Source organism: Alosa pseudoharengus, unplaced genomic scaffold, assembly GCF_046254945.1.
Source record: "Alosa pseudoharengus isolate Yale_2024_CS ecotype anadromous, Long Island Sound unplaced genomic scaffold, YU_APseudo_1.1 YU_APseudo_1.1_scf_16, whole genome shotgun sequence".
Classification (NCBI taxonomy): Eukaryota; Metazoa; Chordata; class Actinopteri; order Clupeiformes; family Clupeidae; genus Alosa; species Alosa pseudoharengus.
Window position 1 is genome coordinate 5,059,840 of NW_027468630.1, and position 23,171 is coordinate 5,083,010.

The 23,171-nt window shown below is 42.7% G+C and overlaps 3 protein-coding genes across 4 annotated transcripts; 1 reads left to right on the top strand and 2 right to left on the bottom strand.

The window, feature by feature from the left end:
* The first annotated feature begins 1,099 nt into the window (after positions 1-1,099).
* Positions 1,100-7,308, top strand: kiaa0895l. Of its 2 annotated transcripts, XM_076286805.1 has the most exons (7): positions 1,100-1,421; positions 2,277-3,075; positions 3,219-3,362; positions 3,453-3,585; positions 4,606-4,911; positions 5,107-5,204; positions 5,291-7,308. In XM_076286805.1, exons 2-7 carry the CDS (start codon positions 2,314-2,316, stop codon positions 5,450-5,452), a joined length of 1,605 nt encoding a protein of 534 aa, XP_076142920.1. In that variant the 5' UTR covers positions 1,100-1,421; positions 2,277-2,313; the 3' UTR covers positions 5,453-7,308. The 2 variants fall into 2 exon arrangements, with proteins under 2 accessions (XP_076142920.1, XP_076142921.1); XM_076286806.1 differs by lacking the exon at positions 3,219-3,362.
* A 755-nt stretch (positions 7,309-8,063) lies between these two features.
* On the bottom strand, positions 8,064-17,046 carry csnk2a2a (casein kinase 2, alpha prime polypeptide a). The gene is made up of 12 exons (XM_076286807.1): positions 15,831-17,046; positions 14,607-14,718; positions 14,382-14,483; positions 14,128-14,178; positions 13,975-14,034; positions 13,726-13,809; positions 13,137-13,247; positions 12,888-12,989; positions 12,669-12,769; positions 9,170-9,318; positions 8,882-8,962; positions 8,064-8,764 (listed from the first exon to the last, which is right to left on the bottom strand). Exons 1-11 carry the CDS (start codon positions 15,932-15,934, stop codon positions 8,889-8,891), a joined length of 1,050 nt encoding a protein of 349 aa, XP_076142922.1. The 5' UTR covers positions 15,935-17,046; the 3' UTR covers positions 8,064-8,764; positions 8,882-8,888.
* A 1,102-nt stretch (positions 17,047-18,148) lies between these two features.
* znf319a (zinc finger protein 319a) lies at positions 18,149-22,942 on the bottom strand. Its single transcript, XM_076286804.1, has 3 exons — positions 22,864-22,942; positions 22,618-22,762; positions 18,149-21,857 (listed from the first exon to the last, which is right to left on the bottom strand). The coding sequence occupies exon 3, from the start codon at positions 21,664-21,666 to the stop codon at positions 19,876-19,878; it is 1,791 nt and encodes a 596-aa protein (XP_076142919.1). The 5' UTR covers positions 21,667-21,857; positions 22,618-22,762; positions 22,864-22,942; the 3' UTR covers positions 18,149-19,875.
* Positions 22,943-23,171: the final 229 nt, after the last annotated feature.

Below are 23,171 nucleotides of genomic sequence, written 5' to 3' on the forward strand. Positions count from 1 at the left end.
AGTATCTGTTGTGTTGTTCTGGGTAGCCCTTCTTTAAAATGTAGCCTACACCTAATGTGAACTAGAATCTTTATCCATCAAACACAGGGAGAAGGATTTTTTCTTGGTGTAGCTAAAAAAACGAGGTGCAGTATAGGCCTAGTTATTAAAAGATCAAATAAAGAATAAATACATAAAATTGACTTTGAAATTGAACACAAGCAGACAACAGGTAAGTGCATGCTAATGCAACAATTAAGATCAAGATAAATCACTCATAGGCCTATAGGTTGCAGCAACAACTAACTGTGCAGAAATTAAAAATATACGTCTACTTAAATATGTTTAAGTAATAATCAGGGTTCCCACTCTAAATTAAATGTAAAATTCCATGACTGAATTTCCATGACTTACTATATAATGAATGGTACAATATACCGACCAATGATTGCAGAGCAACCGCATATAGCGTTCAAGAATCATGAATGAATGGGCATTGAATAAACAAGTTGGGCTACTGAAGCAAGCAGTAAAGCTAATGACCAGATATACACCAATTTTGTGTGGAAATATATTTGTATTAATATATTTTGGCAAGTCAGCTTTAAACTTCCAAAATTCCCTGATATTACATGACTTTGCACCAGAAAAATTCCCTGACTTTCCATGTCTGGAATAGACCTTCCAAAATTCCATGATATTCCAAAAAATGCCATGACCCGTAGGAACCCTGAATAATATAAAAGTGCAAAAGACAGGTCTGAGTGATGAATGTTAATTTAAGGTGTTCCTGATCCTGACCCTTGTGGCCTGAGGGAAAAAAACTCCTTCTCAGTCTCAGTCCTGTTTCCTGAAGAAAGGAAAGGAGAAGTGGATTTCAAAGATTTTCCTGATTGATGGCCATCTCAACAGACTCATTTCTGTCACATGTATCTGTGACGAAAAATAGAATCATGTGATGTTGTCAGAATCAGACTTCATGATCTGATTCACAGTGCAAGTACTTGAAATATGATAGGCTTTTCAAGCAGGCTACTCTGTTAACGGACAGATACGTGGCTTTGTGAGGTAGACTATTAAAGTAGGCTAGTCTTTGAATGAAACGGGGCCGCCGGCAAATATATTTTAAAACATGAATTAGGCCTTTAAGGTCTGTGTGTCGGTGAAATTGAGCGTGCATACGCAGCAAACGTTTCTGCGCAATAGGTCATTTTGCTGCGCCGGGCCGCACTACGCGTCACTTTCCAACAACGTATTCCCGTATTCGGATGCCTACCGCCTACCATAGACGCCTATCGTAAATGTACCGTTAGCTGCCAAATATTCAGCGGATCCATCCACCGGAAGTCTAACCACCATTTGTACAGAAGACCAGGCAATAGTAATGGGACACTATGAATGAACACACACATCGAGTCGCTCATTTTCGAGAACGCTGCATAGTAAGTAATTGCTTTCTTCTACATGGGCGTTATAAACATTGATTCCAACCTATTTTGGTTAGTTTTACAACCTGATACTCACGTCATATACGAGAGCATTGGCTACTTCAATTGTTGCTTAGACAGGAGCCTTCATTCGAGGAGACGTTCCTCATTGTTCACCTAAATCTCCAACTAATTGAATTAATCCTGTATTTAATGGAATTTGGAACTTGTTACATAGGGACAAAATCATATAAATGCAGTGTCGGCCTACACAGGCAGCGTTGTCAAAGGGCTATAGCCTACTCTTTGATGTTGCTGGCTAGCTGTTTGGTAATTTGAAATTCTACATTGCTTACCTCGCCCTTTTCACATCAACCGCGTGGGTCATACACATCATGACATAGATTGTTGCTTGTTTAGGCTCATATGTATGCATAATGAAAACAATGTTGCTTGTAGTGTAAATGCAACAGTTTGTATTCGGTTGCATGCAGTTATAAACTCTGATACAAATGTAGCCAACGGAGTCGACAAGTGTCACGTTGACATGGATACAGGCAAACTGTATGCTGACCAAATACACCTTGAATACACGCACGGTTTGAAAATATAAAGCCTCATTTCGGTAGTTCTGGATTTAGAAACAGTTCAATATAACTATAGGCTAACTACAAGGTGTAGCCTACAGCACACAGTAAAATGTTTAGATATTTTTTGTAGATAGATATTTAGATTAGGATTTCTTAATGTGCTAAACAGACTGGCTTGTTGTCATGTCAATGTTTTACATTTACTTCAGATACAAATAATGGCCGACTTTTGCTGTTTTAAGAGACAATCCGATGGACTAATACAACTCCCCCTTTTCAGGTGTGCAGCATCCACTACATGAGCTGTTGATGTTGCAATGGTGCTGGACCTGGGTGATAATTGCATGGAGCAGACAGAGGGCATGGGTGCAGTCAGGAACAGCACCGATGGGATAGGTCCTGAGGCCCAGCCTGACAGAGCCAAACCCGTCAGGACCCGAGCTAGAACCAGCAGCATCGGCCAGAGGGACCGTCTCTCCCACAATGGGCTGCAGCCCAAGGCTTGCTCCGGTGCGGGCATCTCCACAGACACAGACCACAAGGCCGCTGCCGGGGAAACTGTGGTTCGTCGGGGCACAGGGGAAGTCGCGCAGGCAACGGGTCGGAGAGCTAGTGGGCGGAGGCCCCTGAGTCTGGAAGTCACCCCACAACGGCTGAGGACCAGCCAGACCACGGAGAGGAAGATCCTGCAGCCACCATGGCGGAGTGGAGCCCCCTCTCCGCCCATGCGCAGCCTAACAAGCCCCAGCCTGGGGCCAGAGGGGGGCTGGATGCGCCGCAGCGAAAGCACCTGCACCATGAATGCCAGCGTGACCCCGAGGCCCAGCAAGGGGCGCATTCGCTCAGCCACCTCCCTGCCCCATATTGCCAAGCTAGGCAGCCTCAAACCAATGCCCCCAGCCCCCTCACCCAGGGTGCCCTGTCTGCTGGTGGCCCTGCGGCCGATCAATCTGGAGCAGGAGCGCCAGACTTTTTTTGAGTCAGACTACCAGTACGAGCCTCAGTTTGAGTATGTTTCACCAGAACCAGTGAGCGTCCTGGAAAAGTACAAGGAAGGTTCTGGTCTTTTCCTTTCCCAGGTGCGTTGCATCGAATATCAACATGATAATTAACTAAAGGGCTAAACAGGAGAAGAGAACAAAAAAAAATGTAGTGCATGTGTCCTTGTTTGAGAAAAAATGCTATCAGGTGATTTTTATAATTAACTGTCCTTCTATTACAGGCTATAGGCATCATGGATTGTGTTCTGAGGAAGTTTGGCACATATGAGAACTTTGAAGAAATCACAGGGGGAAGTGTGCTTCCTAAAAGCCGCGTGTGGGCATCGGCACGCAAATACTTGCAAAAGGAGGGCTGTGTGGGAGAGGTGGATGTTTGTTTTTGTTTGTATTTTTGCGTTTAGATGTTTCTTTTTGTAGTTTTCTCCTGTGACCTTAGGTGTTCTGTGTCCCTCTAGGTGGTGGTGTGCCTCTCTGATGAGCTGCTGTCCCAAGCAGTGATGATGGTGGAGCGCTGTCGACCAACACTGACCATCAACCTGCAGGGAGCTCGTCAGCATTGGCTAGAGGGAATGCTCAGGCATGAGATTGGTATGCTACGGCCTATGATCAAAAATCACTTTATGTCAGTAATAACAGTGTAATTATTCAACTATTTCATTGTTGGCCATCGCCATGCCACCAGAACCTGGTCAGAGGCCCTTTCCGAAACTAGTTATTTCGCCCACTCTCTAGCCCCTTGCACTCCGTTTGCGCATTCAGGAGGAGGATCTGGCTTATTATTAAGGGCTATCCAAAACTAATTACTGTTAAGTGGTAGAATGTTATAAACCCTCCAATGCCGAGCGAACACCAATAGTGACTTGTCGAGGGTGTGTGTCAATTAATGTGGCACGTCACGGAGGATGTTTTATACCCCGAGTACCCCTGTAAACAAATCCACGGTTCCGTCAAAACCTGTTTATGCTAGGGAGAGTGAAGTTCGTCCCAAAACTGAGTGCGGTATTATACCCTACGAGCTAATCAAGGGAGCTTGATTTAGCTGTGAGGGTGATTCCCACCCTAGTGCACTCCGTAAGGGGGAGTGGGTAGGTACTAGTTTCGGAAAGGCCCATACTCTTGCAATATAGAATACATACAGTATATATCCTCATAGAGAATATTGCAAGAAGACCATGTCAAATGTATTATTGTAGTTTTCATTGGTAAACCAATATAATTCACCCAATCTTAAGGCAAAGAAAGAAATATGGTGACAAGGCATTATTTGAAAGGGATCATCAATTGCAGTTGCTCAGATTCATTAAGGGGGAAATGTAGTGAAGTTCTATACTGTTACATAGTAATACCCAGTGTGAATTTCTCCAAATATGGATCTCAGTCCCTGTGAATGCTTACTAGTAGACGGGATATGTTTGAGCTTTATCCCCCTTAATCTGCTTAAGCCATCCTTTAATTCCAGAAAAGTTATTGCAGTAAATTAGTGCAAGTGTGGTATATATCCCCGGGTCTTTGTGCCATTCAGAGTATTAATGGTCTGTTGGAGGTGTTAAGATGGGTTCACTTCTAGGTCTTATTTATGCTTGGTACAATACGGATTATCTTTGTTAGGCACTCACTACTTGCGAGGTGTGAACAACAATCTCCAGCCTTGGAGTAGTGCCGCGGGCAGGAAGAAGTTTGGCCTGAAGCCTGCCAACCCCACCGAGGAGGGCCTTGCCAGTTTACACAGCGTGTTGCTAAGGAAACAGCCCTACCTGTGGCGTGCCGCTCTGCTCTACTACACGGTGCACCACGCTGCCAACATGAGCTTCAGTCAGCTCTTCAGCCACATAGCCCGCTTCGTCCAGGACCCCGCAGTGCGCTGGGAGTACTGCATCCGTGCCAAGAGGGGACAAACTGATACCTCCAAACCAGGTCTGTGAACATGCCGTATGTTAGGTTAGCATCCAGTTCATTTGCAAAAAGGCAACATTTGATTTAGTGAATATACCATTAGTGATTACAGGAATTGAAGCCATACCTTGTTTAAATGAACTGAGCCATTTAAAAAATAGTTTACCCAGATGAAAGGTCAATTTAAGTCTTAACATGTGTTTTTGGTTTGTACAGGCTGCTTCAGTAAGGATCAGGTATATCTTGATGGAATCCTCAGGATTTTGCGACACAGGAGAAACATTGACTTCAAGATGTTGACCTCTCTTGGCAAGGTCAGGTCCTCTGTGAATTACGGTATCCTGACGGTACTATGCTGGCCTTGATCTGATTGCTGATGCTTTTTTAAATGTCTTCACAGGTATCTTATGAGGACGTGGAGAGGCTCCGACATATGGCAGTCCTCCACAGGACCAGAATTCCTCACTTTATGCAGGATGAGGTGCGGTACCTTCAACACCTCGACTATATTGTTGAAGTCAACGAGCTGGATGATGCAGAGCTCCAAAATCTCGTACCTTAGGTCTTTTTCCAAGGCCTCAGAACCATGGACTGTTGGTGATGACAGGGGCCAAGGTTTTTACAGAGGACCAGGATGCCTGGAACGGGGCCATTGACAAATATCTACATCTTCACTATACACATACTATGATATCATAGATGTCATCAGAAGTAGCCTATTGGTTTCTGACTTACAGAGACCTACATGGCATAATCATATACCACTATATCATCATGTTTACCAACACCGTTGCAAGAAAAAGTTTCTAAAACCTTCACAATTACCTATCCTACTGTATTCTTAATCAGACTGTTTATTACTGCATTTTAAATGAAAGATATATCATGGATAAAATCCTGGTGTGTCCAAAGGGTCCAGAAACTTTTTCTTACAATGATAATCTTAAACTCTCTTTAGGGTCATATCATTATCATATTACAGAGATAGTATTCCATAGCCAATCCATTTACTATAATTATGAGGGAACTATGATTAGCCTTACTTAAGATAAATGCACAACCTACTGGGCAAAGCCATCAGCAGTTTTTATAATTGTCCATTTCTTAGATATTCCATATATCTAAATGGCACATAATAACAATGGAGTAAATTTAAGAACAAGTGTAGAGAACACAATGCAACTTATGTCCTCTATGAATTATTCAATTTGATTTTAAATGAGAATTCTTGAGGCCCATAACTAAAAAGGAGTTAGAATCATATCACTACCGTTAAGTCACATATCAACTGGTGGCCTTGTATTTGGGTCAGTATACATCTTGTGTTGTATGAAAGCATGCCAATGTTGAACTAACATTAGTAATCATTCATCTGTCAGATGGACCTTGTGCATATCTAAAGCAAGTTGGTATAAAAAAAAAAAGTGACTGAGCACACCCTTCGCTGAACTCCTTTTCATGTACTCTCAAAGGCACTGCATTTAATGTATCTCCTAAAATGCCTGTCACGATATTGCTACTGCTTTGTCAACATTTCAAGATACTCATGTTCTACATATTTATGCAACTATTTATTTTATATTTATTTTCCGTGTGTACTTTGAAAACGAATGTTACTGGTATTAGCTTTATATCTCCATTTTGAAGGAGTACATTGTTTCAAGCCTTAGTATTGTGAACAGCACTAAAGGGCACCAAGGATGACTCTTCATGACTAAAATTTAAATTTATTTTGCCACATATAAAAGACGTGGCAGATGTTATCAAGATTGTCTCAAACACCAACAAGTGCCATTGACTTGTGTCTCCTCGTGATATTTACAGTATACTGTAGCAGCAGCTGTACAGGGCAGCCTTTTATATGTATTGTACACTGAGTACAGTGTTCTGACCTCTTTCAAGGCATTAGATTTTACTTGATTCTGACTGTGCCGTGCACACCTATCTAGTATGCTGAAAGATAATCGAGAAAGAAAAAAAAAACGGGACCGTTTACTTCTCAAGAGCAACCTTGGTGGACTTTAACATTGGCATATACATGTACGTAGGTTGACTGTGACTCATCCAAGCAAGCCTGTTACTGCTGCAGCTAGGTGCAAAAACAGCTAAAAAAGCAAGTGCTTTCCATAGCTCCCTCATGGCTGTGATTTTGTTTTAGCTTATTTGTTTTTTGTAGTACCTGTTTGTAAATTGAAGCGTACTGGGCTCAGGGGTAGAGAGCAAAATATCGTGTCGTGTGCCTTAGGAAGGCGCAGGGCTTATTATGTAGTGGCCACATTTGTTTAAGTGCACACAGACTTGTAAACACTTCTCTGTACCATCATGTTACACACTGCACGAATATTGCACATTTTGTGTTTGATGTGATTAAACTGGAAATTCCAGTGTATTTATTAAAATACTACAACCAATTTGTCACCACCAGCCCAGAGTCCCCTCATTCAAAGATGTAACTAGAGTACACTTTCATACACTAGATATTTTGTTTTGGAGACCCAGTAGATTTCAGCCATCACATGTAAACACAATGGAATCTTTCTGGAATTTACTGAAACGGTGCATGGTATGTTCTGTCATTTCACCAGACTCTCATTACACATGTATTTGGTATTGAACAACTTTTTTTCCCCAGATTTTATTAGAGCACAATTTCAATTACTAGACCGACGAACTAAAATGAATGCAACTTGTTTACGTTTGCTGCAACACTCCCACTGGATACCAAACCAATCCGAAACAGCAAGTCAACAAAATAAGAGAATGTGCATGTTCACCTTGCAGTATTTTGCTTTTGTTAAGCTAGTATGTTTTAACAATACAGAAAAACGAGATATTTGACACTAAAAAGAGATAGGTCACATTCTCAGACTTTTAGGCAAAGGTAGAAATTGTTAATGCACACTTGCAAGACAAAATGAAACCACTGCAAGGTAGACATGTTTTTGGAGCCAAAAACAAGGTTTTACAAGGTTTCTTTCCCCTGGTAACATGATTACCATATAAATACATAGTTATAGACATTTCATCAATAGTGTGACAAACATTACATAATGCACTTTAATATACTTCTTAAACATCATATATATGCAATGTCATTTTGGAGGCTTCTGTTGCTGTATAAATAATGGCATCCCTGCACTATAGTAATGTAATGAGGACATACATACAACAAATAAAATAAAATTTATTTATTCTCATTGATAGTAATTCTCAATCCAACCATAGCAGAAAAAAAAAATTCTCCATGCCACTCAACACTACAGCTTCGGATTCTGACCTCATATCAGCAGGTGAGAACCTCGTCCAGCAAAAACCCCATTGGCACTGCTAGGACCGATCCCTCTTGAGATACGCAGACCCAATGCAAGGGGGGAAAGAGCAGGCATTCTTTCCTCCGGTGTCTGCCAAGCTTATTTTAAAACTGGGAGGGAGGGGGGAGGAAACAAAAAGAGGGGAGCGCAGGTGGGATGGGGTTCAGTGTGTTCTTTTACAAAACGTTTTTTTTTTTCTCTTCTTCTCTAACTAAAAATAAAAGGAGTGGTTGGAGAAGGAGGGGGAACTACTGTTGGTTGTACTGTTCCTGTTGGGGGTCTAGAGCAGCGGGTAAACAGTGTGGGTTTGTTTGTCTGTGTGTGTGTGTGTGCGTGTGTGTGTGTGTGTATAGAAGAGACGATTTGCCAGTGTATGCACATGTATTTTTGTGTGTCTTTGTTCGTTCTGTACATGTCCGTGTGCTGGATGACATTTTTGTTTTTTTTGTTCCAGTAAAACTGTCCTCCTGAGGGGCAGAGAACTCTGCCACCAAAAAAGTTTCAAGAGTTGAGGTAAAAACAAAAAAAGACGAAAAAAGAATCATAATAAACTGGGGTGTTTCCTGGGAAGAGAAAAGAAAGAGATACGCCAAACCATCTGGTGAGTATTGAAAACGAATACACAGCAAGAGAAAATAGAGAAAGACAGAAACCTGATGAAGCAACAGAAATGGTGATACCTGCTCATCATGTTGCGTTGGAGCCGCTTATTGCAAGAGTGCTGTCTGTGTTGGAGAGAGACTGTCCCTTCAGCACAGGATCTGTTGGGAGAGACCAGAGGTCACAAAGGCTCACACTGCACTACACTGAGGTAATGTGGTAAATACACAGATCATCCACCCATCGATGGATTAATCAATCCATCTCTCTCTCATATATATAGATATATATATATATATATATGAGAAACGCAGACAGGGAACAAAGGACAGACAGGGTTACTATTAGATAGGATGACCGAGTCTTACAGAAGTAAGGGTGCTCCATGGCTTCGGCAGCGGTCAGCCTCTGCTGATGGTCATAGCGCAGAAGCTTGTCCAAAAGGTCGAGGGCCTCTGGGCTCACCAGGTGCTGGTTCTCCGGCTGAACAAACTGCTCCCAGCGCTTACGTGTCTGCCTGCACAAGAGCCACCAAAACGCAACAGAGCAGCGACCCGTTAAGCTTCACCAACCAAACCATCTCATGGGGAAAATACTCAACCACATCAAAGTGAATGTGTGAAATGATGCTTAAGGCTCCGAAGAATGTCCTTATACACTAATATTAAATATATAATATATATATATATATATATATATATATATATATTTATATTAGGGCTGTCAAAATAACTGATTCATTTTGATTAATTAATTTGAGAAAAAAATAACTGATTAAAAAAATTAGTGCAGATTAATCGATTCCGTATGACCTTTGACCCCGAGCAGTTCTAGTCAGTAAAAATTAGACTGTAAAATGAAGGAGAGAGAAGAAAACGTGCTGCCTGGATCATTGATTGGAACATTTACTTTTAAAAAACGGCCTGATGGTGTTGATAAAAAATAAAGTGTTGAAAATAAAGTCCCCTGCAATGTCTGCAGAAAGGAATTTGCATATCACCGGAGTTAATCAACTCTATAGTCACACATCAATGCAAAGAAATAAGTGTTGACATTACGGGGAGTGTTTATTTTCATTGTATCCCCTAGGTTATATCTGTGGCCTGAAATGCCTTGTATGTGAAAAAAAAACTTCTTCCCGAAGCACTTTTGAATATTATTTCCTCAGCATATTAGGTCATATCATAGATTATTATGGCAATTATTTGAACAGTGAAAATAACTAGATGTACCGCCGAGCGGTACAAAATATGACCGCCGCCAAGTCCAGCACATTTTTTCCACAAAAATAAATCACGCTGAAAGGCCTATATGATTCTAACTGTCTCACTAAATTGCATTATCCACACTCAATTCTCACTGGTATCTGCTAGACAACAAGTACCAAAACATGATTAGTTCATAGATTTCACATGTAAAATTCATTTTATACAACCCCACCCCCATCTTGCCTGTTCATAATTCTGAGAAATTCTTGAATTGTGTGCATGTGTGCGTGTACATGTTTATGTTTATGTGCGTGGGTGTGTGTGTATGTGTGTGTGTGTGTGTGCGTGCTTGTGTGTTTACCTGCGTATGTGTGTTTGTGCATGTGCATGCATGCGTACATATGTCTACTGTGTGAGTATGTGTCATACGTATGATTACTGTGAATGTATGTGTGTGCGTGTGTATCTGTTTATGCACATGTGTGCACATGGAATGGGTTAACGTGACCCCTGGAGGCAAACATACGGAAAATATTGGTCATCCTAGGCCCTACGGTTCTCAAGATATTCACAGAAAACTGTGTCTGCCCTACCCTCCTTTCGGGGGGTCCAGTACAGCGGGGGGGCTACAGATCAAAACGAAAAACGATGGTTCCATGCTATCCATGTGGGGTTACATGCCCACCAAGTTTCGTGTACCCCGGTCTTTCAGTGTCCCGGGAATCCTTGTTGGTGTACGGTCACTAAATGTACACATATATTATTTTATTGTAAGGCCTCCCATGAACGAAAGTTCACAAAACTTGGCATGCATTCAGAGGATGTCATAATGATCCTACACTTTCAATTTCGTGCAGTTTTGACCATGTCAGCCAGAGATATTGTGATGAAAACACCTCATTTTTTGCTTTTTAATTTTTAACTAGGTGGCGCTATACATGAAATAAGTGGTAATGGGATGGGTTGACATGCCCCCTTAAGACCAACATACAAAAAAAAGGTGGACCTCCTAGGCCCTACGGTTCTCGAGATATTCACAGAAAACTGTCTCCGGCCACCTACAGGCCAGTTGGTGTATAGTAACAAATTTATTTATTGTGTGGCCCCCCATGAACGGATTTCCACGAAACTTGGCGTGCATTCAGAGGGTGTCATAATGATCCTACACTTCCAATTTCGTGCAGTTTTGACTATATTAGGTCACAGATACCTGCGATTACAACACCTCATTTTTACTTTTTTGTGTTTAACTAGGTGGCGCTATACATGAAATGAGTGGTTATGGAATGGGTTGACATGGCCCCTTGAGATCAACATAAAAAAAAAAAATGGTCCTCCTAAACCTTACGGTTCTCGAGATATTCACAGAAAACTGTGTCTGCCCTACCCTCCTTTCGGGGGGTGCAGTCCAGCGGGGGGGCTACAGATCAAAACGAAAAACGATGGTTCCATGCTATCCATGTGGGGTTACATGCCCACCAAGTTTCGTGTACCCCGGTCTTTCAGTGTCCCGGGAATCCTTGTTGGTGTACGGTCACTAAATGTACACATATATTATTTTATTGTAAGGCCCCCCATGAACGAAAGTTCACAAAACTTGGCATGCATTCAGAGGATGTCATAATGATCCTACACTTTCAATTTCGTGCAGTTTTGACCATGTCAGCCAGAGATATTGTGATGAAAACACCTCATTTTTTGCTTTTTAATTTTTAACTAGGTGGCGCTATACATGAAATAAGTGGTAATGGGGTGGGTTGACATGCCCCCTTAAGACCAACATACAAAAAAAAGGTGGACCTCCTAGGCCCTACGGTTCTCGAGATATTCACAGAAAACTGTCTCCGGCCACCTACAGGCCAGTTGGTGTATAGTAACAAATTAATTTATTGTGTGGCCCCCCATGAACGGATTTCCACGAAACTTGGCGTGCATTCAGAGGGTGTCATAATGATCTTACACTTCCAATTTCGTGCAGTTTTGACTATGTTAGGTCACAGATACCTGCGATTACAACACCTCATTTTTACTTTTTTGTGTTTAACTAGGTGGCGCTATACATGAAATGAGTGGTTATGGAATGGGTTGACATGGCCCCTTGAGATCAACATTAAAAAAAAAATGGTCCTCCTAAACCTTACGGTTCTCGAGATATTCACAGAAAACTGTGTCTGGCCTACCCTCCTTTCGGGGGGTGCAGTCCAGTGGGGGGGCTACAGATCAAAACGAAAAACGATGGTTCCATGCTATCCATGTGGGGTTACATGCCCATTAAGTTTCATCTACCCCGGTCTTTCAGTGTCCCTGGAATCCTTGACGGAAATTTGGACATGCGAAAAAAAAAAAAAAGAAAAAAAAAAAAATGACTAAACCTATATGACCGCCGCTTCGCTACGCGGCGGTCATCATTATAAAAGAGTCTTTGAACTTTAATGTCACTAATGCTGATTATTCAATGATTAATTTGAATTTAAATATTTAAAATACTTTCACAGCAAAAATTATATATGCGATTAATTTAGATTAATTAATCACAGAGTATGTAATTAATTAGATTCATTTTTTTTAATCGATTGACAGCCCTAATATATATATATATATATATATATATTTATACTCATGAGGCTCTTCCCAACAATTCAGCCCAAAGGATACTCACTGGCCCAGTAGGTCCTTGAAACGGGTGTCCAGTTCAATGTGGTACTTTTGCAGGTAGTCATAGAGCTCCTCTGTTCCCAGGACCTTGGCTATACGGACAAGCTGCAAGAACAATGGCCCAGTGAAGCTAAACATGACACATTCCTCACATAACACAAGCCTCTGGGTGTGGAGGCTAAATGCCTCCCCTCAGCTCGTCGGAGATAGCAAAGACAAATACCTGGTCATAGTTATCTTGTCCGTGGAAAAAGGGCTCCTTCTGGAATATCATACTGGCCAGCATGCAGCCCAGGCTCCACATGTCCAGACTGTAGTCGTACATCTGTAAAGAGGAAAGCCAGATAACACTGGAGTAAGACAACACTGTCAGACAAACAATGCACTTATAATCAAATGGACACAACGACTACATGAATCTAAATGGATCAGCAATTGGCTGGAAGAGAGACACAGATAGAGGCTAGTTCACCTGATAGTCCACCAGCAGCTCTGGTCCCTTGTACGACCTGGATGCCACTCTGACATTGTACTCCTGAGCAGGGTGGTAGAACTCTGCCAGCCCCCAGTCAATGAGACGCAACTGTTGCCAACACACACACACACACACACACACACACGCACACACACACACACACACACACAGAATAAGATGACAGCAAGATGAACATATTGCCACACTAAGCCAGAGCAATAACAATAGGGAACACAGTGAATGTGGCGCCCTGACCATCTGGTATGTCAGGGCATTTTTATGCTTTCTGAGGTTTTCTGAGGAAAAACAATAGTTATGAATAGAATAAAATATAATACATTTGCTAAATAATACAACACAAGAATGAATGAACATGAGAGTGAGGTCATTTCTTGTTTCAGTGGCACTGTTACTGTTTGTAAGTGTTTAAACTGTAAACGGTTTAAGCAGATCAAATACCCAACACAGAGATCTGATACTACATGGGGACAATTGCAATACCAAGGTGTCTCTTCACAGTGGAAATGGGGATATTCTCTTATACGAATTAGCAGACACTAATGATTTTAGAGAAAACACTAGGTACCTTTCTCATTTGGTGGTCTATCATCACATTGTGTGGCTTGACATCCCTATGCATGATCCCCATGCTGTGACAGTAGTCCAGAGCCTGTCAGAAACACACACACACACACACACACACACACACACACACACACACACACACACGCATACGCACACGCACACACACACACGCACACACACGCTGTGGTCACAATGTGCTGGATTGGATGTAAAAACAAGTGTAGCATTTGAAGTCTTGCAGTCTAATCACCTTGAGCAGCTCATACAGGTAGAAACGTATATCAAAATCTGTTAGCCTCTGGTACAGGTCCTACAAAGACAAAAGGCAATTATTAACCATTAAGAACACTGACTTCTCTGGATTGATTCGATAGATTCGGTCGTCCATTAAAAAAGCCTTTACCTTAAAATCTGTGTTATTAATGCACTCAAAGACAAGTGCTGGTGTCCTCGACTGTAGAAAGAAGACATACATTTACAAGGGTTGTCATAGATCGCAACTTTTCATACTGCAGTCTTAGTGGTGGCCTCAAATGAGTTAAAACGAATGGAATTGCACAAACAGCTGACTCCACTTACAATGCATTGTGAAATATAACCATTTGCTACTTATTTCAGCTAGGAAGCTTAGGACAGACAATGTGTAAGAGTGCATACCACTGGATCCTTCACTGTGTCCACCAGACGAATTATGTTGGTGCCTCCTTTCAGATTTTCTAGGATTTTGATCTCACGTTTGATCTTCTTCTTCTTCACAGGCTGAGGGTGTTTAAATAGTCAGTTATACACAGGAGGTAATGAGGTAAATGCAGCAGACAGTCAAGAACATGGTCACCCATGTTAATAAGCAGTGATTGCTGCAAACAGTCATTAGGGCTTTACCTTGAGGATTTTGACAACCACCCTTTCATTGCTGTTGACGTTGATGGCTTCAAAAACTTCGCTGTACTTCCCTCTGCCCAGTTTACGTACAAGCTGATAGTCATCCTGGTTGCTGAATGTCACAAGAACAATAAATACATCATATTAACGTCAACAGCATCATCTCACCAGGCAACACCCTGAGGAAAAAAAGGCACCTCAATCACATCCAATGGCCTAAATATCAGTATAGGTATATTGGTCCAACAATAAAGCGGTACCAAAACCTATTCTACATCATTAGCTGTGAAAAACAAATCAAGCTACAAGCCAACTCATCCAGTTAGAGCTAACTCCTACTTGCACATATTTCACTGACATCCTAGAGGCTCCACTGTCTGTCCATCAACATCTTTGAGCTTGTGACAGTGTTGTTATATTATATTATATTATATTATATATATATATATATATATATATATATATATCTGAGGTCAGGCTCAGTGAGAATTTATCATCTGGAATGTCCCAGTGATGCAGCCTGTGGTGTTCAATGAGATTAGATTATAGGCATGTTTCCTTTAACATATGGTTTTAACCAATAAATCCTCAAATGTTGAAGTTCAAAAGGATCAGCAGGTTTCAGATATAAGAAAAATATGCCTTTGACAACTGGGTCTCCCCCTGCTTTTATCTATGCATTAATAAACTTTGCTAGAACTTTCTATATGAGATGTCAATGAAAGATGTGTGTCTTACTATAGTAGGTCGCAAACAGCAACAGTAACTGAAATGCACAGAATTCAAAATATCACTGTCAGTCAAAATAAATCTGATTTGGGCATTTAATCACGCCTTGCTTGCAATTACCCGTGAGGGAAAGGTGCAACTGGCATACCGTTAATTAACGTGATGTTATGTGATGGTGGGTAGTAATCATTTGAGGCGTGGCTTTGGAAAAAGCCTCTGCTGACCACTCGCTGCTGTATGATTGATGGAGAGGGAAGGGGAGTGGGGGAAGCTTCACTTACAGTATTCACTGCTGACAGTATTCAGCCATAGCCCATGTTGTAGGCTTACTGTTTAGCCATCTATTGAGGGAATATAGGATGCATTTTGGCACATCACTAGATGATTATGAATGTCCATGATCCCTATCCGTCAATCACATCTAATCCGATTGACATTCTGATTTCAACAAGCCACCAGAGCACTGATGGCATAACCAAAAGACTGAATTCTTACCTCCAGCTTGGGACGTGAGCTTCATAGTCCCAGTACTCTTTGCTCTTCAGCTTGTTGACATCGGCATACACCCGTGCTTTGCTACCGGCCGCTGGACCGGGCATGGCGGGTTTCAACAATCGATCTGTCCGAGACCCCCCTACCGCAAGACTCTTATCTATAAACCGAACAGCAGAACACCTACACTCCGGCGTCCGGACCTTAGCTGCTTCAGAGTAGGAGTTTCTCCTCACGACAAATTTCGTCCGTGGTTGGTGGCTGAACAGTGCTGGCCACCGCAAACTCTCATTAGAGCTAGCAGTGCGGATTGTCAGTACAACGATGAGCGAGTGTCCAAGCTTGCTGAACAGGCTGTTTGGCGGAATATGGAGAGCCAGTTTAAACGACGCGTCGGTGTAAGAGGGAAATAACGTTAATAAGATGAGGTAGAAGTAAAATATATTGTGCAGCAGGGATTCAATCGCAAATAAACTGTTTATCCTGTGAAAAATAATAAATAACTGGAGAATAGCCACAATGTGTGGGCAACGGAGTTATTTTCTGGTTTCCACGTATAACCTATACTAGCTTTACTAGCTAGCTAACTACATTAGTCAGAGACCCGCGATCCAGTGTAGGGGAATGCAAACGGAAGAGACTGGTTTGCGGGCACTGTAGACCTTAGCTAGGAGTCGTAAGGCCCGTTGCAACTAAATTAAAACGAACCTGTCAAGCTAACTCACCAAAAGACTAAATAAAATACGATATAATGCAAATCAAATAAACATTAATTACAAAGCATACTGACCGCACATATTGTCCATTGTGTCAGGATCGTCCATTCACAGACGAGCAATAACGTTAAAACAAAATAGTGTAGAATAGCTTTTCGATCACAGGCTAACGGTAGCTAGCTAACTGGCCCTGTGTTTTAAGGTAATGTTAGCTACGTACAAAGTCTTTCGCACGAAATACACCGATTCACGCCCAAAACACCAATTCCCTAACGGCGTGCTCAACTCTGCCAGGGGAACCCCTGGTATCGCTAAAATGAAGGGGTGTGGGGATCCCCTTATTGGAATCCCCTTCGGTTCATTCTTCAGTGCTACGAGTGTTTGCGGGGACAGCGTTAGCTAGTCAGCTAACTAAATCAGTGAGAGACTGGAACCAATATGTCCATGGAACCAGCAGCCAGCGTCATCAGACAGATTTTTGGTTCCGGGTCTCAAAACGGCGAAATCCGTCGGGTCTACTGACTGATTAATTGAGTTTATAGGTGTACAACGAATTAATATGGCCCAAAATAGTATTTATTACAAAAATAACTAACGTGTAATATGTAGCCTTCTGCAACTGAAAATGAACTCGATGTGAACTTTATTACGAACCAGAGTCTTGTCACTTTGACACACCCACATTCCGTGACCAAGGCTACGCTACACAATTTTATCACGTCGCAAAACTGCTTTAGCCTACATAGGCTATGTAATACAACAATAATGTTGTATTGTGTTTTGCACTGATGCTGTACAATATGAGTCTGATAATCTGCATATGTCTATTGTTGTGAATGTTAGCAACTACTGCTCTAGAAGCAATTCAACACTTAAATTTAACAATCACTGCAACCATATGCAAACTCTGTTCTGTTCAGTCTCCGGATGCATCTTAACTAGGCTTTAATTTGCATGTGTCCTCGTTAATGGATAGACATACATTGATTTGGTGTTTCCACGTGATAAATCAGCATATCACAGTTCTTCATCGCATCATTGCTTTTACTGTCAATGATCATTGCTACTGTGGCTAGTGTGTCCTGGATCAATAACGTGTAGGCTTTACTAAGATGTATTGCGCATGCTTCATTTTAAGGCCGAGCTGATCGTTTAAGAATTAGGTTAGGCTATCTGTTGAAAACAGACAGTAAAAGAAAGGTTGAACCCCCAATTGTACATTTTCTTTTGGTATATTATCTCCTAATGAAGGAAAGTTAAGGCAACTGGAAGTGAGTAGATATGTCCTCATTCAGCAGGAATCTGTCTAGCCCACACTAAACTGGAATTTGGTAAGGCTTATTATTAACAACAGCTTGTCAAGTAAGCAGAGATCTGGTAACATGTGAGATTCACAATGACCCACAATTTTTGATTGATTTCCAGCCACACTGACAAGAATAGCCTCAAACAATTTCACTCATTTAATAAACTTAAATATTAAAAAAGCCTATTCAAATATAGCCTACTGTTTGCTCTGAATAGATAAAGTTTGCCCTGATAAGATAGGCCTTAGTATAGGCTACTAATCGAATTAAACTGATGTTCAAGCTCAAAGTAGAAGAATTTATATTTACATGAAAAATGTTTTTATTTTTAAGTGCTAAGTACTTGTTGATGGTTACATACAGTATATTGAAGATCACTTATACATTTCACTCACGTTACATGGCTACACAGTTTTCGAGAAAGTTAGAAAAGCTGTAACACGATGTTATGAAATCAAGTACGACCATGCTAGAGATTCCAATACTAGTGTTCGAGTGGCAACGGGTCACATACAATCCTTTGGCTTAAGCTCAGTCCCTAATAACTCAAAGCTCCTTTTACTCACAATCATTTATACATGTTCAGTCAGCTTATGAAAAAAATCTTCTTTTTTTCTCCTTTTTTAAACACATTACTAGACAGAAACACAAATATTGTCATTATACTCAAAAGAAAATCACAATCATTTCTGAGCAGAGAGACAAGAACTACAGAAACATAAGCACTGTTACAAGTTAAAAAAATTAAAAAAAAGTTTGAGCAGTCGCCCCACTTGTATGCTTGCACACTTCAAGTATGCTTTTTCTATAAGATGCCTCATGAATAGAGGGTACTCAGTAACATGTCTAAAGCTGTAAGTAGACCTGCATTTAAAGACTGGTAGGAGGAAGAAACTATAGGGGCGGCAGAGATGATCCATGATGAGCTGAGAGAAAGAGAGAGCGTAAAGTCATGCTTAACATTTTCACATGAGAGAAAAAACAAACATAGAGAGCAGAAATTAAGTTTGCACAGTTCACAGCTGATATAACACAGATACTATGCAAATTCTACCACTGTCTGTGAAAGTTGTTATAACACATCTATTTACAGACATTTTGACAATAACCCAGTTACTGCAGAACAGATGTGCTTATTTTATTCTGTCCTGGTTGGTTTGTCCAAGTGGCTTCAAATTTGCCACAAATAATCCCTTCTCAAAATTCAACAGGTACAAGGTGTCAAACATACCTATATGTGGTCCAATAAGTGAAACAGCAAAAACTGTTGAAGGGACAAACTGCTGAGTCAGTACTAAGTGAGTCAGTACTAAGTATCATATTTAACAATACTTGGTGATGGAATACATTTAAGCACTTCCTTAAGCAACATGAACAATTTACAGGCATTTTTGGATGAATGTCTTTTGCCTTTAGACTAGTATCAATGATCAGGTGAGGACACCTCTTCATACATGTATTGTACATTCGTGCAAAGATATCCATTGGTTTTGGGGATAGCATCATAGCACTGGATAGGTTACATGAAATAAACGCATCTTCACTTGTATCACAATGAAAGGACACTGATGTCATTGTTCACAGGTAAAAAATAAGTCAACAATATATGATGAATACGATAAAATACATAAGTGCTTTCTGTGTTCATGGCACTTGAAGATTCCGTTGCCCATATGTTCAACCTTCAGAATTTGGATAAGAGGCCAAGAAGTACTACACATGTCACAGGAGATTACAGATAGTATGGCTGTCACACTGACAGCACAGTATGAGAAATGATTTTCTGCAATTCCAACAAAGTCTTACAGTTTGTGCTTAAGATATTTCCTTTGTGAAGAAACAACCAAAAAGGAGGAGGCAGGCATAAAAGTTGGCCTGTTAGAAGTGCATAAGACAAGAATATCGTATAATGAGGCAGTGTGTGAATACATGGCCGATGTAACACTGTAATTCTAACTATCAAGGAAGTAAAGGTGCTACGTAAGTTTATGGGTTCATTTATTCGAAGACCAGTGTATGCAGCCGTTACTGTATGCAGGGGGCCACAGGGTAGCCCCCACCTTCCGCAGTGTGCTGGACAGTGTGCTCCTGGAGTGCGCACAGGTCTCCGAAGCGCTCGCCACACCACACGCATTTGAACTGGGCCTCTCTGGAGTGGACGCTGCCGTGCTTGGCTAGGTGCTCGCGCTGCTTGAAGCCCTTGTCGCAGGTCGGGCATTTGAAGGGCTTCTCGCCCGTGTGGACGCGCCTGTGACGCTGCATCTCCGAGGAGTACTTGAAGCGCTTCTCGCAGTCGGAGCACTTGAGCGGCTTTTCGCGGGCCGGGTCGCAGTGGTGCTGCACGAACTCCGAGGACGACACGAAGCGGCGATCGCAGAGCGAGCACTTGAGCGGCTTCTCCGTGCAGTGCGCGTTGTTCTGGTGGCGCTGAAGCGTCGAGGACTTCTTGTAGCCTTTGCCGCACACGTCGCACTTGTAGGGCTTCTCGGACGACGAGGCAGCCACGCCACACTTGTGCTTCAGCAACTCGCCCGACTGGCTGAAGCCCTTCTGACAGGCGGCGCACTTGAACAGGCTTTCGATGCCGTGCACGTGCTGGTGGTAGAGCAGGTGGGACGGCTGCAGGAAGCCCTTGTCGCAGAGGTTGCACTTGAACGGCCGGTCGGCGGGGTTCTTGTGCGTGCGGCGGTGACGGACCAGGGCGTACTGCTGCTTGAAGCTCATCTGACACTCCTCGCACTGAAACGGCCGGTCCTCCGAGTGGGTGCGCTCGTGCTGGCGCAGGTCAGACTGGCGCTTGAAGCCCTTGTCACACGAGCTGCAGCGGAACGGGCGGTCCCCGGCAGGCTGGCATTGGTGGTGCAGCAGCTCGGACGACTCCTTGAAGTGCATCTCGCACAGGTTGCACTTGAACAGGTGCTCACCGGAGTGGGAATACATGTGACGCACCAGGTGGGAGCGGTGCTTGAAGGTCTTCTCGCACACGGCACACTTGTAGGGGCGCTCGGAGCTGTGCGTGCGCTGGTGGTGCTGCAGGTGGGAGGCCTGGCTGAAGCTCTTGTCGCAAATGGTGCACTTGAAGGGCTTCTCGCCGGTGTGCACGCGTTCATGGCGTGAAAGTTCAGACAGGTGACGGAAGCTCTTGTGGCACACGGAGCATTTGTAAGGTCGGTGAGGAGTGGAGCCGTCATATGTGGAGGTGGACGATCCTTCACCGGTGTTGGCGGAGGACGAGGAACCGGGGTTCCCCGAGGAGCCTGGGCGGTACGTCTTCTCACAGATGGAGCACTTCATGGGGTTGCTCCCGGTGTGTTCCGTGTGGTGCTGCGCCAGCGAGGTGAGCAGCGAAAACCCCATCTTGCACACGCCACACACAAACGGCTTCTGCTCCACCTGAACACACTGGTGCTCAAGGAGATCGGTAGCCTGCTGGAAGATCTTCATGCACTGGGTGCACTGGAAGGAGCGATCCTGATTCACCATGCACTGGTGCTCGTGCGGGTTGGCCAGGTGCGAGATGTCGTGCCCGCAGGCGCCACACTTGTGGCTGCCCTCGCTGCCCACCTGCAGGGAGGGCTGCTGAGCTGGCACCGGGTGTGGCTGGGAGTGTTGGCTGTGTGGAGGCGGTGCCAGGGTAGGGTCTGGCTGCAGGACTATCCCGTAGACGGCGCTCCCCAGCGGGTTCTCTGCCCCGTGGGGGAGAGTGTGCACCACTGGGGGAGGCACTACAGCGTGCTGCTGCCAGGCCTCCGACATCCTGCCGCTGCGCACGTATGGATTCAGTTTTGAAGATGAGAGAGGTGGACCGTGGATCATGAAAGTTGTCCCTGATGGGGGAGAGTGAGGACCAGGCCACCCGCAGAGCAACCTAAAGTGTGACTGTCCAAGTGCACTGTGGTGTCAAAGCCACCTGTTTTATTTTTGGTACACCAACACCATGTGTAATTAATGTTAGGAACAAGATGTTCCACTAGTGCAGGTTGTGTCCTTCTTTACAGGCAAAACCCCTGTGAGGAAAAGGAAAGGTATAGGCTACTAAAACATGATGTCTAATGTATAGCAAAATGTCTTGTTTATTTTAAAAAATAAAGTGTACAATTGATTAATATTCAACCTGGCAATGGGGTGCTAAATGCACCCGTTTGTATTACAGAAATTGCACATGCCCATAAAACCAAGTTTCACTACAGACTGTATGTCCAAATTTGCATGAATAATTAAATCACTGGACTAATTAACGGCAATTTTTTTTATTTTTAAGCGGCATGGCAACAATTTGGCAGCTGTTCTTGCCAAACAGTCGAACTAGCCTACCTGGTTCTAAAAGCGGCAAGCCTTATGCTCAGTGGCATATTTTCATCTTAAGACAAACAATAGTGTCACCTTTTCGCCATGCATTCGCTCGAATACGTTTTACGAAGAAACAAATCATAACGTTGGTGTGCTAATGTTAACCAATGTCGAGACAAACCTAGGGTGCTGGCATAACCGCTAAATTTCATTCAAATACAAGACGCTTGTCTGTTTTTGATGTTATTATGTGACCAGGTTACTGAAGCTTGACCAATTAGCCTACAAGTATTAAGATTGGTTTCTCGAAAGCAAACTGATGAGGCAAACTATGGACACAACTGCACTGTATAGCCAAAAAAACAGCCATATACGTCATTTTTTTCATTCGCTGCACAGCAAGCTAGATACATTGTTTCGTCAGTTGCAGGAATGTCTAGGTGGATTCAATAAATAGTTATTGTTACGATTGCCTACCTCTATCTCGCCGTTCGATGAACCATGGTAATTCGGTGAAATAGGATGTAAGTGGGCAAACACTATTTCTCCGAGGGCTTGCGGCCCTGATGGTGATTCGAATCCGTGGACCTGCCCCCGAACACGGCCACCCTGTATTCAGAATCTCAAAAAAATAATGCATTGCATTTTAGATACATATCTTCATATCGCAACGTTATATCGCCATGCATTTCTATTGAAATGGCTGTCCATAAATTACTGTACCTTCAAAGACGGGAATACTAGGGAGAATATTGTGCAAGTTTGCAGACGACGAGACGAGAGTCCATTGTGAATGCACTCACCGGAAACAGAACAGTGCCAGTTAACACATTCTTGAGATATTAAAATTACAGAACTACAATAGATCACTCGTAAAGATGAAGTAATAAAACAGGATTTTTGTGACGTACAGTATTCTGTCATATTAAATGCATCCGTTAGTCATGTCTGTTTCCAATACGTCCCATTTGGGCTACTCCGGTTTTTGTGCAAAAATGATGGATGGAATTAGGGATACGTCTCGTTATTAT

What these genes read in the sequence shown, in the direction of transcription:
- csnk2a2a (XM_076286807.1), bottom strand. Translation starts at nt 15,934, where the DNA reads ATGCCCGGTCCAGCGGCCGGTAGCAAAGCACGGGTGTATGCCGATGTC. An exon ending in TTAATAACACAGATTTTAAG is followed by an intron (nt 14,035 to 14,127) that starts GTAAAGGCTTTT and finishes TTGTCTTTGTAG; the next exon opens with GACCTGTACCAGAGGCTAAC. An exon ending in AGCTGCTGGTGGACTATCAG is followed by an intron (nt 12,990 to 13,136) that starts GTGAACTAGCCT and finishes TCCTCTTTACAG; the next exon opens with ATGTACGACTACAGTCTGGA.
- kiaa0895l (XM_076286805.1), top strand. Translation starts at nt 2,314, where the DNA reads ATGGTGCTGGACCTGGGTGATAATTGCATGGAGCAGACAGAGGGCATG. An exon ending in AGGAGGGCTGTGTGGGAGAG is followed by an intron (nt 3,363 to 3,452) that starts GTGGATGTTTGT and finishes GTGTCCCTCTAG; the next exon opens with GTGGTGGTGTGCCTCTCTGA. An exon ending in AACTGATACCTCCAAACCAG is followed by an intron (nt 4,912 to 5,106) that starts GTCTGTGAACAT and finishes TGGTTTGTACAG; the next exon opens with GCTGCTTCAGTAAGGATCAG.
- znf319a (XM_076286804.1), bottom strand. Translation starts at nt 21,666, where the DNA reads ATGATCCACGGTCCACCTCTCTCATCTTCAAAACTGAATCCATACGTG.